The sequence below is a fragment of the Amphibalanus amphitrite genome, unplaced genomic scaffold, assembly GCF_019059575.1.
Source record: "Amphibalanus amphitrite isolate SeventyFive unplaced genomic scaffold, NRLGWU_Aamphi_draft 001076F_arrow, whole genome shotgun sequence".
In the NCBI taxonomy this organism is placed as follows: Eukaryota; Metazoa; Arthropoda; class Thecostraca; order Balanomorpha; family Balanidae; genus Amphibalanus; species Amphibalanus amphitrite.
This window is the reverse complement of record NW_024882570.1, coordinates 927-15,215: the sequence shown is the minus strand read 5'-3', so window position 1 is coordinate 15,215 and position 14,289 is coordinate 927. Positions and strand designations below refer to the sequence as shown.

The 14,289-nt window shown below is 48.3% G+C and overlaps 1 protein-coding gene across 3 annotated transcripts; it reads left to right on the top strand.

Annotated features, from left to right (window-relative positions):
* Positions 1–6,702: 6,702 nt before the first annotated feature.
* Positions 6,703–10,327, top strand: LOC122369827 (muscle LIM protein 1-like). Of its 3 annotated transcripts, none has more exons than XM_043344885.1 (4): positions 6,703–6,840; positions 8,824–8,960; positions 9,215–9,386; positions 9,930–10,327. In XM_043344885.1, exons 2-4 carry the CDS (start codon positions 8,846–8,848, stop codon positions 9,946–9,948), a joined length of 306 nt encoding a protein of 101 aa, XP_043200820.1. In that variant the 5' UTR covers positions 6,703–6,840; positions 8,824–8,845; the 3' UTR covers positions 9,949–10,327. The 3 variants fall into 3 exon arrangements, with proteins under 3 accessions (XP_043200820.1, XP_043200822.1, XP_043200823.1); XM_043344887.1 differs by having other exon boundaries at positions 6,789–6,894; XM_043344888.1 differs by lacking the exon at positions 6,703–6,840 and adding an exon at positions 6,844–6,912.
* The last annotated feature ends 3,962 nt before the right edge of the window (positions 10,328–14,289 follow it).

The window sequence follows — 14,289 nt, the reverse complement described above, 5'->3', positions numbered from 1 at the left end:
GAGGCTCTGGAAAGATACAGCGATATATTCATACCTTCCAATTGTACTCGACGTCTTTGTCGAAGTCGATTTTGGAGATGTCGACGCTCGATGTTGAATTTGAAGATCCGTTCAAATTCATCGAATTGAAAGATCCGTTCGTCTTACGTATATTTTCACTTCTACACTTGACACTTGTCAATGAGCATCATAGCCCTCGCCCTGGCAGGGGGGTCGATGCGACCCCCCCCTAAGGTTTTTCGAAGATAGCGTAAAAACGGCGGCGCGCAGCGCCGCCAAATTTGGTACAGCCTATAGGGCAACCTTTTTACATATGACCTAAAAATTTCAGGCCCGGGTGATCTTGGGTCAGGTCACCAGGTCAGAAAAACCGGTACAAGGTCATGGTCAAATTTCAATTTTCTTTTTGCACCTGTCCAACTCACAGTTTTGGACTGATTTCTTTCAAACTTTCAGGATGTGCTAAGTTCACCGAGTTGTATAACATATGGTTCGGGTTTTCTGAGGTCACTGACCTGAGGTCAGTTAGAGGTCATTACGTCGTAATGTTAAGCCTATGGGAAAATACTAAATTCGGAAATTACTGGAGATATCCGTTTCTTTTTATCACTTTTGTGCTTTGAAACCACGGTACTTAACAGCAGGTCACTTGGTGCTTCTTTGTTTGGTGTACTTATCCATGGGTCAGGTCAAATGAGGTCAACTGAGGCCAAATGACGTTTTTGCCAATAACTTGGCACATAATGACGCTAGAGCTTAAAAATGGTATCATTGTGTTCCAGGTGATCAGCCGAATCGAATGATATGCGATATGATGCAATTTGGTTAACTTGAACTTAATTTATTAGTTTACTTAACCCGCGCCGTGCTGGTGGCCTGAACTTTCCGCCGAGTGCTGGGGGGGGCGTTTTCACGCCCCCCCGTCTAACTCGGCTCCTGGGCCACGTAGCGACACGCGGTAAGCGGCAATCGAAAGAGCGTCAAAAATAAGGACGAAAACACTTCGGTCATTTTTTGGGTCAGGTCAAAGGTCAGGTCACCAGAGGTCACCAAAGGTAAAATGTTGACTATTTCAACATTTTGGAAACTGCCAACGGCTATCTCGGGAACCGATAGAGCTACAGCGCCGCGGAAAAGCGCATTCGATAGCCCTTTTACAGACCTTTCTGAGTAATGTTCTCAGATTTGACCTCAGGTCAACGGTTTAGCCTCCAGAGGGCAAAAACTCCAAAAATAGCCGTTTTTACGAAAAACGTTTTTTCGTCAATAACTTTTGACTCATAAGCGCCATGACATTACTTTTGCCAGCATCGTGTTCCTCTCGTCGAGACGCGTCGAATGAACTATTTGTTGACCTTGAAAGGTCATTTTGAAAATTTGACCTCAGGTCAAGGTCATGACCTGACCGAAAAGGGTCATGTTGCATATCAGTCGATCCGTATCGTCGAGCTGAACACATCTGACGTGTTTTCACCGCTCTAGCACGTCTCTATCAAAAGTTATAGCCAAAAAACTGCTGGCGACCGTTCATGACCTGAGATGACCTCAGGGGCACACAGAGGGGTCACAGGTGCATTTTTCCTATTCAGTGTGTCATGTTTACCTATGAACCGATGTTTGAGAGCGTTTTGAACGATATTCGTCCAAAAGAGGCGCATTTCAATTTTCTCCCATTGACTTATAATGGAGAGGTCGCAAAATTGACCTGACCTTAGGTCACAGATATAAAAAATCCGAGATATACATTTTATACATACTGTTACTCATATCAATCGCTGAAAGTTTCAAAGTGATCGTTCAGTCGGTGTAGCTATAGCGAGCCTTTGAACTTTTTCTGAGGTAAGGTCACTTGACGTGACCTGGTGACCTGACCTTGAACGGCCTAGGTCTGAAATTTTCACAACATGTGCGGAAATGATGTAGGAACACGTGTACCAAAAACGGCGGCGCTGCGCGCCGCCGTTTTTGAGATATTCGCGAAAAACCTGAGGGGGGGGCGTAAAAACGCCCCCCCCCCAGCACGGCGCGGGTTAAAATTTAAGAAAAACTTTAAGTACACTTAAGCAAGCTAAAAAGTATGTCATTCGACGCGCCTTGACGTGCTGAGTTCACTGGTGCTTTTCTTTTTGCTCTATCTTAATTAGATCAAAAGTTATAAGCGAAAACCTTTTCACACGTTTTTAGCAAAAATTTTACATTTATACCCCCCAAAACCCCCCTAAATATTGACCTAGAGCAACCAAATTTGCACAGGGGCGAGAACTCCAGGGGGCCCACCTACCTACCAAATTTGGTGTTTCTAGGTTCCATAGGAGCCAATCGCGGGGGGGATCGCATCGACCCCCCCCCCCCCCTGCCAGGCCGTGTTATGAAAAATGCCCTGCCAGGGCGAGGGATAATGTCAGGCAATGCAATTTGGGAAGACCTCCAAACAACAGCGATAAATTTTCATGCAGACTTGTAGTAATCTTTCGCAATATTCAGCCGAAATCAGTAACTTTTTCACTTCAATCTGATCATACTTAGTCAAAGTATAAGCTGAAGACGTTGTGTGGGCTGTAATGAAGATGCGTGTGTCTTTGACAAATTATATATTATAGTGATAAGTGAGGTTCAACAAGTTGAAGCCACTGCGAAGCATCAGCATTGCCGTAATATCATAATGTCGTCTATACAAAAACCACTGTTTCGGTAGCAGTGAATGAGAGGAAAAAATTATTTGAATCAATCTTGATTCCTCTCAGCGGGTAGAAAATAATTAAATCCCCTCAGCTTCTTTTCGTCGTTAGTGCCGCCCGGCACCAACCGACGATACTCCGCAAAACATAGCCACGTGACTTCTGCACACGCTACAAATAGTACGAGGCCAACTCTCTTCACAACGTGTTAGGGAGGTGTGGCACGGAGCTCCCGGCTGGTTGGGCCTAGGTCGCTGACGTCAGCGACCAGTCGTCCAATCAGCGACGCCGTTGAGCAAAACACTGCCATGTGACTTTTGCACACGCTACAAATAGTACGAGGCCGACTCTCCTCACAACGTGTTAGGGAGGTGTGGCACGGAGCCCCCGGCTTGTTGGGTCTAGGTCGCTGACGTCAGCGACCAGTCGTCCAATCAGCGACGCCGCTGAGGTAAACACTGCCATGTGACTTTTGCACACGCTACAAATAGTACGAGACCAGCTCTCTTCACGACGTGTTAGGGAGGTGCGGCACTGAGAGCTCGGCTATCGTTGGGCCCAGATCACTGACGTCAGTGGCCAGCTGTCCAATCAGCGACGCATCAGGGCCAAACATTGCCACGTGGTTTTTGCACACGCTACAAATAGTACGCGGCTGGAGCAGGGTAACGGGGCAGGCCAGGTGGGGCCGTCTGCCAGGCTGGGTCAAGGTTGTTGGCCTCAGGCTGTTATTCACCGGGAGGTGTTTGAATGGAAGTGGTTGAGGGAGACAGCTAACTGGCACATCTAGGTTAAATCATATTTATTGAACCCTGCTAGCTGTTACTGGTGGAGTGGAGGGATGGTTCGCTGTCTGTCAGTTTTCTGCTCTACATAAAAACGACTTGAGCTAGCATTGTTGCTATGATAGCCGTTTTCACGACGGGCTATCCGGCGAATGCACCTGATTTGACCAAATCTGCACCTAATTTCTTTTACAGTAAATATCTTCATTTTATGAAATTATTTCAGTGTTTTAATCGATGATGCTCTCTGACAATACGACAAAGCAGGCATATAAGCAATTAGTGCAACCCTAGCTGATAGCTGCTAAGAGACACACTGAACCTGATTTGACCAAATCTGCACCTAGTCTGTACCAGATGTGCACCAAATGTGTACCAGATGGCCGTCGTGAAAACGGCTATTCTGAGACCATCTGACACATAAGCCGTTTTCACGACGGGTTGTCTGGCGAGTTCACTAAACTTGACCAAATCTGCACTAAATCTCTTTTACATCAAACATCTTCAAATCCCCAGTATAACGCCTTTTGGGGCGACTAACGGAGCGAGCGAGAGGGTGGGCCTTGCACGTGCGAAATTGCGAGGGGGTACCTCCAACTGACTTGTGCACGGCACCCTACTAACCGGTCTCTAGCGACGTGCCAAATTTGGGCACAATCGGCCCAGCCGTTCTCGAGATCTGGAAGCGGCACCCTGCACGTGCGCACGTGCAAAATGGGTCCCAACTGACTTGTGCACGGCACCCTACTAACCGGTCCCTAACTGTGTACCAAATTTGGGCGCAATCGGTCGAGCCGTTCTCGAGATCTGGAAACGACCCATGCACGTGCGCACGTGCAGCAGCACCCCAACTCTGGCACATGGATATGCAGTGCCTAGTGGGTGCCTACCTACATGCCAACTTTCAGCGCAATCGGCCAAGTAGTTACCGAGATATTGCAACAATTACAAAACGAACACCTCTTCGTTTTGCACGTGGCACGTGCATAAGGGGTCACCCACATGCATCAGGAATAGTCCAATACTTGGTAGAAGGAATGAAGCTACCCTACAAAAATTACCGCATGTAAATCGGTCAAGTGGTTGCTGAGATATAAGCGTTGCAGAATCGTGACCACGGCCGGCCGGCCGGCCGGCCGGCCGCTCATACTCAGAAATTTCCGTTATTCCGTAAATTTCCGTTATTTCCGGGGTTTCTTTTGCGAGGCTTATATCTCAGCAACCACTTGACCGATTTAGATGCGGTAATTTTTGTAGGGTAGCTTCATTCGTTCTACCAAGTATTGGACTATTCCCGATGCATGTGGGTGACCCCTTATGCACGTGCCACGTGCAAAACGAAGAGGTGTCAGTTTTGTAATTGTTGCAATATCTCGGTAACTACTTGGCCGATTGCGCTGAAAGTTGGCATGTAGGTAGGTACCCACTAGGCACTGCATATCCATGTGCCAGAGTTGGGGTGCTGCTGCACGTGCGCACGTGCAGGGGTCTTTTCCAAATCTCGAGAACGGCTCGACTGATTGCGCTCAAATTTGGTACACAGTTAGGGACCGGTTAGTAGGGTGCCGTGCACAAGTCAGTTGGGACCCATTTTGCACGTGCGCACGTGCAGGGTGCCGCTTCCAGATCTCGAGAACGGCTGGGCCGATTGTGCCCAAATTTGGCACATCGCTAGAGACCGGTTAGTAGGGTGCCGTGCACAAGTCAGTTGGAGGTACCCCCTCGCAATTTCGCACGTGCAAGGCCCACCCTTTCGCTCGCTCCGTTAGTCGCCCCATAAGGCGTTATACTGGTTACGGAGCGAGCGAAGCGAGCGTAGTCTTTCCTTAGATTAACGGAAATTTCTGAGTATGAGCGGCCGGCCGGCCGGCCGGCCGGCCGTGCGGACGCTTTTGCGAGGCTTATATCTCAGCAACCACTTAACCGATTTACGCGCGGTAATTTTTGTACGGTAGCTTCATTCCTTCTACCAAGTATTGGACAATTCCCGATGCATGTGGGTGACCCCTTATGCACGTGCCACGTGCAAAACGAAGAGGTGTCCGTTTTGTAATTGTTGCAATATCTCGGTAACTACTTGGCCGATTGCGCTGAAAGTTGGCATATAGGTAGGCACCCACTAGGCACTGCATATCCATGTGCCAGAGTTGGGGTGCTGCTGCACGTGCGCACGTGCAGGGGTCGTTTCCAGATCTCGAGAACGGCTGGACCGATTGCGCTCAAATTTGGTACACGGTTAGGGACCAGTTAGTAGCGTGCCGTGCACAAGTCAGTTGGGACCCATATTGCACGTGCGCACGTGCAGGGTGCCGCTTCCAGATCTCGAGAACGGCTGGGCCGATTGTGCTCAAATTTGGCATATTGCTAGAGACCGGTTAGTAGGGTGCCGTGCTCAATTCAGTTGGAGGTACCCCCTCGAAATTTCGCACGTGCAAGGCCCACCCTCTCGCTCGCTCCGCTAGTCGCCCCAAAAGGCGTTATACTGGTAATGTCTGATATAAAATGATAAAAATTTTACTTGGTGTAAGTACCAACTGCGGCACAGCTGAAACGCCGAGAATATTTCCCAGAATTGGAATTGGAACGTCTCTCCCCGCTCAATGAGCGAGCGACCCGTGCTCCCCGTGCTGATTTAAGTGAAGTTTTCCTATTATAAAAGGCACATACCTACACCGGCTCCTGCAACGCGAAAATGTGTTTTCAACTGTAATTGTCCCATCATCAAGACTCATTCTACTTAGATATTTCTAAATGTATCCGACATTATTTCTCCTGAAGCGAATGACAGATAGTTCTTCACCCTAGTCACCACGTTCACCGTAATGAAGCCACTATATAATTTTCGGAAACTTTCACCGTTGTAGAAGAGATGAGCATCTTGTGTTTGCTTATGAGAACCTCGTACGAATACGTGGCTTAGCTCTGTCCAGAAGAACAACGCAACAGTGTCCGAATGTTTTTTTTTAACCATAATGTAAATAACCCTAATTTTTAGACGTTTTCTGTCCCTGAACCATTAATCAGGGAAATTACTGGTATAAGTACCAACTGCGGCACAGCTGAAACGCCGAGAATATTTTCACTGAACGGGATTTGGCCCGTCCCTCCCCGCTCAATCAGCGAGCGACCCGTGCTCCGCCCCGTGACCTCACTCGATTTCTTCGGGTCAGGGAGGGGGCCAGTGGAGGGGGGGGGGCACGGACGGCGCCAGAGCAGCCCGATCCAGAGGCCGGCCGAGGCGGGGCGCTATTTTCGGTTGGTGACTTCAGCCGATATTTCTGAATCGCTAGTCGAACAGGGTGGTGAGCTGGAAGGCGGGTGCGCAGTCCGCGTCCGACCTCGCACGAGAAGACAGCCTCCGACTCTGCTGACGCCAGGTGACCGAGCCGCAGCGGCCCGGCGGCCCGGCGGTCAGCTCGGCCCGCTATGTGGTGCCAGCTGTGGAAAATGTGACTGACTGATCGGCAGCCCAGTGTAGTGCCTAACCCGACCGGTGCAGTGCCGATACCGACCGGCACATAGTTGTGACCCCGTGTGACCCCTTGTGACCCTAGTGTGACCCCAGCGACGGGGAGGTGCCACGAGGTGGGCTGCGGCTGTGGTTTGATCCAGGACACAGCCGTGGCTCGTTCCAAAGCGCCGACTGGGCCACATTGAACACTCCTGTGGGCCCGCAATGGTCGTCTTATCGGGCCCGTAATGGTCTATCACTCAGGCCCGCAAAGTCCATCCTTTGGATCCGTAATGGTTGATCATTCGGGTCTACAAAGTCTTTTCTTTTGGCCCAAAATGCTCGCTACTTCAGGTGCGAAGCGCGCTATCCTGGAACTCACAATGATCGCTCCTTTGGGTCCGCACTATAGCATTTGTCGCTCCTTCCCATAGATTCTGCAGAATTCCGTGATTAACCGCAGTTAGTCCAGTCGTGATGACATTTTACATCAAGCCCCATTGTAGGACCAATTACAACCTAACGAATTACACTTTGGGGAGCGATAATGAATCATTGTTGTACCATGCCAAGAATTATCGTGTGGCCATTGGCACTGCACGGCATGTCCTTTTTGTGTATTAGATACCGCATCGATCTCAAGCCCTGGATAATTAACGTTTATTTCGCATGGATAAAAGTGTTAATAAAGGCCTGTAATGCTGTGCTTTCCCGACTCCCATTGCTATCTCGGACGTAACATCTGCTCCTCGAAAATTACTCGAAACTTCACACACATCAGAACCCACGTCTTTTGGTTCTGACGTATCGTTCGCATCTGACACATCGGCGCACATGTCACATGTGACGTATCGCCCTCCAGCGAGCCGTGGCAGAACACGGACTGAAGAGTGTGACGCTGTCATCGTTCAGTTCTCTTCCCACTTTGTTAGTAGTCCTCCAGCCCCGTCGAGCTCTGACACCCTGTGCAATTATTAGTTAACGGTCATAGAGTTATGTTGCGTGAGGTGGTATGTTGCCAGTGTATAACTCAACATAATTATAGACGAGCTCTATAAAAGAGAAGAAAATCGGTGTTTGAGATGTTTCTGGTTTCGCAACAGAATTTCCTGGGCCAATATTTACAAGGTACCCTTACTGACATGTTTCCATAAGCATTCCAAAATGTAAACTATCTAATCTTATGCTATTGCGTAAAATATTACAATATCACATTTACAGCAATGATGCAGCCCGAGAGCGACACAGCTCCAGTCCCCGGTCTCCCCTATAGCGCGGGATAAACAGACAAAACGTTTACAAATAACTTGGAATTGATGTCTCCAATGCTCCCAACAAATCAACAATAGTTGTTTCCTCAAAAGTCTGGTCAATATACGTGCCACATTTTGGCATTCCCGCCATTGTTCATACATCATTTGCCAATCAGCTCAACAACAGGCCAGCCTCAGTGGTGGAGCTCTTTTACACGGCCTCGACTGCCGCCTGGGCCTGGCTGGCTCGACCGACCTGAATTTGCGTGGAGCGGAGCCACTGAGGTCACTCGTAGGGTGACTCACCGCGCCTGACACTGCGCCGCGCCGGATTACCTTGACTCCTCGCCAAATTTGGCTCCTCGCGCCGTACACCCTCAGCGCTAACTAGTGGCCAAAAACGCAAGCTTTGGTGCATGGATCCGACGCAAGTGGGAGGTTAGGGTTCTGGCCATAGTTGGAGTTTCCCTGAATTCGTGCATTTCTAGCAGTAAGAAATTAGCTTTTCACCCTGAAAATATCGGTCACAGCCTTTCTTAGTTATATCTTTGTGAACGGATAGCGACAGCCGACATGACACTGAATGACAGCATAATTCCATTCAAAACCAACTTTGGTGATCTTTCCTCTAACCCTCGTTCTTTGTTATTCTACAGATAATCCCGAAAAGCAGCCACCATGCCTTTCAAGCCCGTCGAGACTCCCAAGTGCCCGGCTTGCGATAAGTCAGTATATGCGGCCGAGGAGCGGGTCGCCGGTGGATACAAGTACCACAAGACGTGCTTCAAGTGCTGTAAGTGAACGGCGAAAAGTCTGCAGCGTGTATTCAGCGGGAATAGTTAGTTATGAAGTGCACCTAGCAATGATGTGGGCTGTTAAGTGTGCAGCCTGCTGTTATACATACAGGACGGGGTTGACATGAGACATCAGCATATATCAATTGATGGCATATGGGAAGGTCTAAAAAAAAAATGTTAAAGACCTCACAACCGATTAACGTGTTTTTTATACCTTACCACTTCTGACTTCTGTGCGCGGCGTTTTCAGCCATGTGCAACAAGGCGCTGGACTCGACCAACTGCAGCGAGCACGAGAAGGTTCTGTTCTGCAAGCAGTGCCACGGCCGCAAGTACGGACCCAAGGGCTACGGGTTCGGCGGCGGCGCCGGCGCGCTCAGCATGGACACTGGCGCCCAGTTCGGCAACAAGGAGTCGGCGTCGTAAGTGGCGCGTCGGCGGCGGGCGGCGCGGACAGCGCGGGGAGCCGGAGCGGGGAGCCGGAGCGGCGGCCCTGCCGAGCTGCCGGAGCCGGACGACGTCACGGGGAGACCTCCAGCCACGCCGCGTGTCGTCCGTGTCGCTATAATCCGCCTGGCTCACTTTTGATTGGCATTTTTGTTTCTTTTTTATTTAGTGTTGATCAGAAATTGATTATAAATACCGTAATTTAAACGGATATTGTAAAATACTTTTCGGACTATATCATAGCTCCGATAAACAGTACACGAGACACATTAAAACATGTTCTTTTTTAAACTGGGGACGTAACCCCAGTACCCAATTCAGTCCATTTGTTTTGATTCTCCTAACTGTTCGTAGCTCGTCCACGCCGCTTCTGTGTATTTTCAGTCCTTTGCCTCACTCTGTGTATTTTTCTGTGACGACACCTATGGCGCATTTTGCGCCACGTCTGTCCGTCGCTCGTGCGCCCGCTCACCCGCACGTGCTGACTGACACTGACCCGAGCTCTCTCTCCGTAACAGAAACAAGCCGCTCATGTAAGGAGCCGCCTTCAGCCGCGTCGGGCAGCGCCGCCATCACCGGCTGCCGGACGCACCACGATTCCATTCGCTCATCGCCCCGTCGGCCCAGCGCCGCCAGCCAGCGCCGCCGGACAGCGCCGCCCTTCGCACTGGTGCTCCGGGCGGCCGGCCGCGCCGCCGACTGAAGGACCGCGCCGTCCGCGCCTTCCGCGCCGTCACCGTCACTAACCAGCTGGGGCAGCCGCCTGCGACCGTCGCTCCAGCCACTCCGGCCGGATTGCTTTCCTGAGAGCGACGCGCGCCGGTTCGTGGACCGGTCTGAACGGCGCGCGGTGGGCCGCGGGCTTTCGCTCGGTCTCCGTACAAACACTGACCGCACAATACATGGTGCCGTTACCGTGGCTGTGTCCGTGGAGTTGTGAGCGCTGCGAGCGATGGTGAAACGAAGGCTGCGAGTGACTTGGAGGTGGTAAACGTCAGATTACTGGAGACAACGATGCCTAAGCCCGAGTAAGGACTGTGATCTGATCGCAGCTCCTCCTGGCCGGAAGCTGTTTTTTTTTACCTTCCACTCTAATTGGGCTCCAGGACCATACAGCAATAAGCAGAAAAAAGCGTTAGAAAAGTAAAAAAAAACACGACTTAAGTTTCCGGGTCATTTTAATTCATGCCAAAGGACAGGTAACCGGACTTCATTAAACTTGAACGGTATTCACGTTATTCGATAAAATATTTCGCAGTTCGTGAAGTAATTGGGCTCGATTAGCAGAAAAAAATCATTCAATAGCTCTTTCAACACGCGACGGGCCGGTGCTCGGCGCTAATAGCGTCGGAATGAGGGGGGGGGGGCGTTTGAGCCCCCTCTCTAATTCGGCTCCTGGGCTATGTAGCGACACACGGTATGCGGCAATCCAAAGAACGTCAAAAATCATGACGAAAATAACCGATCATTTATTAGGTCAAGTCAAAGTCAGGTCACCGGAGGTCATCTAAGGTGTAAAAGCGCATCTGATAGCTCCTTTAACGCTCTTTCTACACATAAGCTGTCCCAAGGTTTAACCGAAGATCAACGGTTTAGCCTCCTGTCACAAAAATAACCCTTTACCCGTTACTCCTACCCCTACCCTTAACCCGTGATTGTGAATACGGCCACAGAGGGCAAAAACTCTAGAAAAACCGTTTTGATGAAAAGTATTTTCGGTAATAGCTTTTGACTTAGGAAAAGCACAATAATTTTTGCCATCATCGTGTTCTCTCATCGGGATGCGCCGAATGAAATATAATTATTTTATCTTAAAAGGTCCTTTAAAAAATGACCGAAAGTCAAGGTCATGACCTGACCGAAAAAGGTCATGCTGCATATCAGTCAATCCGTAACATGAACCTAAAGAAACCTTATGCCTTTCCATCGCTCTAGCATGTCTTTATCAAAAGTTATTGCAAAAACCTGCTGGGGACCTTTCATGATCTGATATGATAAGCATTGTGACTTTTCTGAGGTGAGGTCACTTGACGTTACCTGCCACCTGGTGACCTGACCTTGATTCTGATTTTTTTTTCACAAAGTTTGCTGACAAGATGCATGAATAGGTCTGCCCAAAATGGTGGCGCTCTGCACCGCTACCTATAAGTATCTGCGAAAAACAGCAGGGGGTCCGAAAAGCTCCTCCGGCACGGCACAGGTTAACACCTTTTAACCCGCGCCCCACTGGGGTCTGCGTATACGGCGCGCCCTACTGCAGGAGGCCCCCCCCCCTCTTAACTCCGAAAGTACTGGGCCGATCGTTAAAATTCAAACGGGGTCTGATAGCCCCGGAAAAACTGTCGACCGAAACCTAATTTCATTGACCTCGAGGACGAGGTCACCGATAACGTCACAGGTCAGGTCAAAGTAAAACTATCGATAATTGACTTGTTCACATTTTGGGCTCTGGCCGCCGTCTTACGAGTCAGATCGGGCTCATTTTTGGTTTACACACTCGTGAACAGATGCCTTAGATACCCTGAGGGTATCAAACTTGTACTATGATTTTCAGGTCAGGGTCAGGTCATCACAGGTCACGGAAATCTTATGTCATGCATCGGTCACGTGACACATGTTTTATGATCCATTTAGGCCATTGATTTCGAATTCGATGTCGTTTATGTCATTCGAGGTCATTTTGAGTTGAATTTGGCTCAGGTCGGGCCACTTTCAAGTCAATAAAAGTCAAATTTTAAAGCTGAAATTTTTAATAAAAAGTGTCTATCGGATGCAGTTTGAGCTCAGGAACACGATGGTGCTATTTATGTTGGTATACGATGTCAGATCGTACTAAGAAACTGATTTAGAAAATTATAATCGTGAAATTTTTGTTATAATGCGTATAACTTGGTCATTTTAAAGATATCTGGCTAAAACTTGCTAGAGTAAGTCATAAGCATGTTTCTATCACATATATTCCGTTTTTTTTCGAAAATTCATAAAAAATTGTAAAAAGATAAAAATATAAAGCTTGAATTTTAATGTATATACTTTTTCAAAAAATTTCAAAATTTTGAGAATCCAAGATTGCAGTTTGATAGCGTAGATTATTTTGAGTCCTCTCATGCAAAGAAATATAATATAGACATATATATTTATGGCTTAAAAACTGAGCTCCTGAGAGAAATTGCCGTGGTTGTTTTGCGTCGAAATCGGCCGAACATGACGTCACTCTGACGTCATTTCCGGCCGACCTATGGTAGCTACGAAGTTCATATTTTGACACAAATTGTCAAATTGATGCAGCGAGGGTAACTGACAGTTTGGCGCCGATACGTCAAGCGGTTTAGAAGTTATTGCAGAAAAACGGGAAGGGGTATGAATAGCCTCCCCCAGTGGGGCGTGGGTTAATTTGTCTTCAACGTAGCCTAAAAACTGCCCTGATACCAAGGTAAGACCTCCAGAGCACAAACAAGGTGAAAGGTGACCTTACTTCTTTATTTAGATAACTCTCGATGGGTATATTATGCTGCAGGACATCAATTTTCTATAGCATCGTGGTTGTCTCGTCGAAATGCCTCGAAGGATTAATTATTGTGACTCTGAAAGGTTACTGTGCAAATCGACCTAAGGTCAAGGCAAAACGTCTCAGAACCGCAACATGAGAAGTCTCAGCTGAGCAGTACTCGTCGAAAAAAATGCTGACGACCTTTCATGACCTAAGGTGACCTCAGGTCTAAAATGATTAGTCAGGAGTGCACTCTTATCAGGAGTCTATCAAACGATGCAGATGGGAGGCTGTAAAATTGGCCTTTATACCTTAAGTTAAGACCAATAACGAACCTAGATAAATATTTCGTATATCATGTCACCCTTCAAAATAAAGTGAATGTGTTTGCCTTACATTCGAACAATGTTGAAGGCAGAAAGGCTAGTAACAGTCAGGAATAGTGTGTTGTTACGCGGAATAAATAACGTGTTATGAACCAATTGGTTCCAAAAGACGTTAACATCAAGGAAATTAACCTTTGCCAGCCTCTGATTAGCTGACCTTTGACCGAAGCTATGCTTGACCAAAGTACTTCTCGATTGTTATAATCGCGCTTGTTCAGTGAAGTGGTGGGCTATCCATAAGAGTGTACCTAACTTTTGCTCCTTTACACATTTTATGAGGTTTCAGGCTTTAAGGGATATACCTACCACTTCCCCGGAAATAGCTAGCCCAAGCAGATTGTTGCGACCTGCGTGTATGTATGTTATGTGTAATATTGTATGTATATTTATAGGTAAATATAAAATACGGACAATGGTGCTCAAAATAAATCTAGAAAACGTCAGGAGAGTTTCGTGTTGCTGTCTGTCTGCTGTCAGAATAGAGCATTCACATTTGTGGAGATCGGAGAAAACGATTTGCCATGGAAAGGTTTTTGTTACCCGATACTAAAGACCTCTCCGTTTTAACCTTACATACTATGGTCACAGCATAACCAAGACATTGACTTGTGCTCAGTGGCTGGAGATCGTTGAAATGTTAAAGACCCATGTCTCACAAATCTCTCCTAGATCAGGAGAAGTGACAAGGTAGGTGGTACAAAATACCGGCTGGGTTAAAAGGGATGGACTTTGCACTCATTTCGCACTCGACACTTGCACCCGCACACTTGCACTCGACTTCGACCTGTCGGGGCAGCCGCTGCAGGTGGCAGCACTAAAACCAGGGGTGGTTTGGAGAGGACACCACCAGGTCCAGCGAGGCACCAACGCAGCGCTGCATGTTGACAGAACAGACCACAGCGCCGCGGACCTAGAAACGAGACAGGTACGGCAGCGCCACCTGCTTCCGAGCTGGCTAGCGTGCGGACTCGAACGAGGATTACAAGCTAGCCAGCTAGCTAA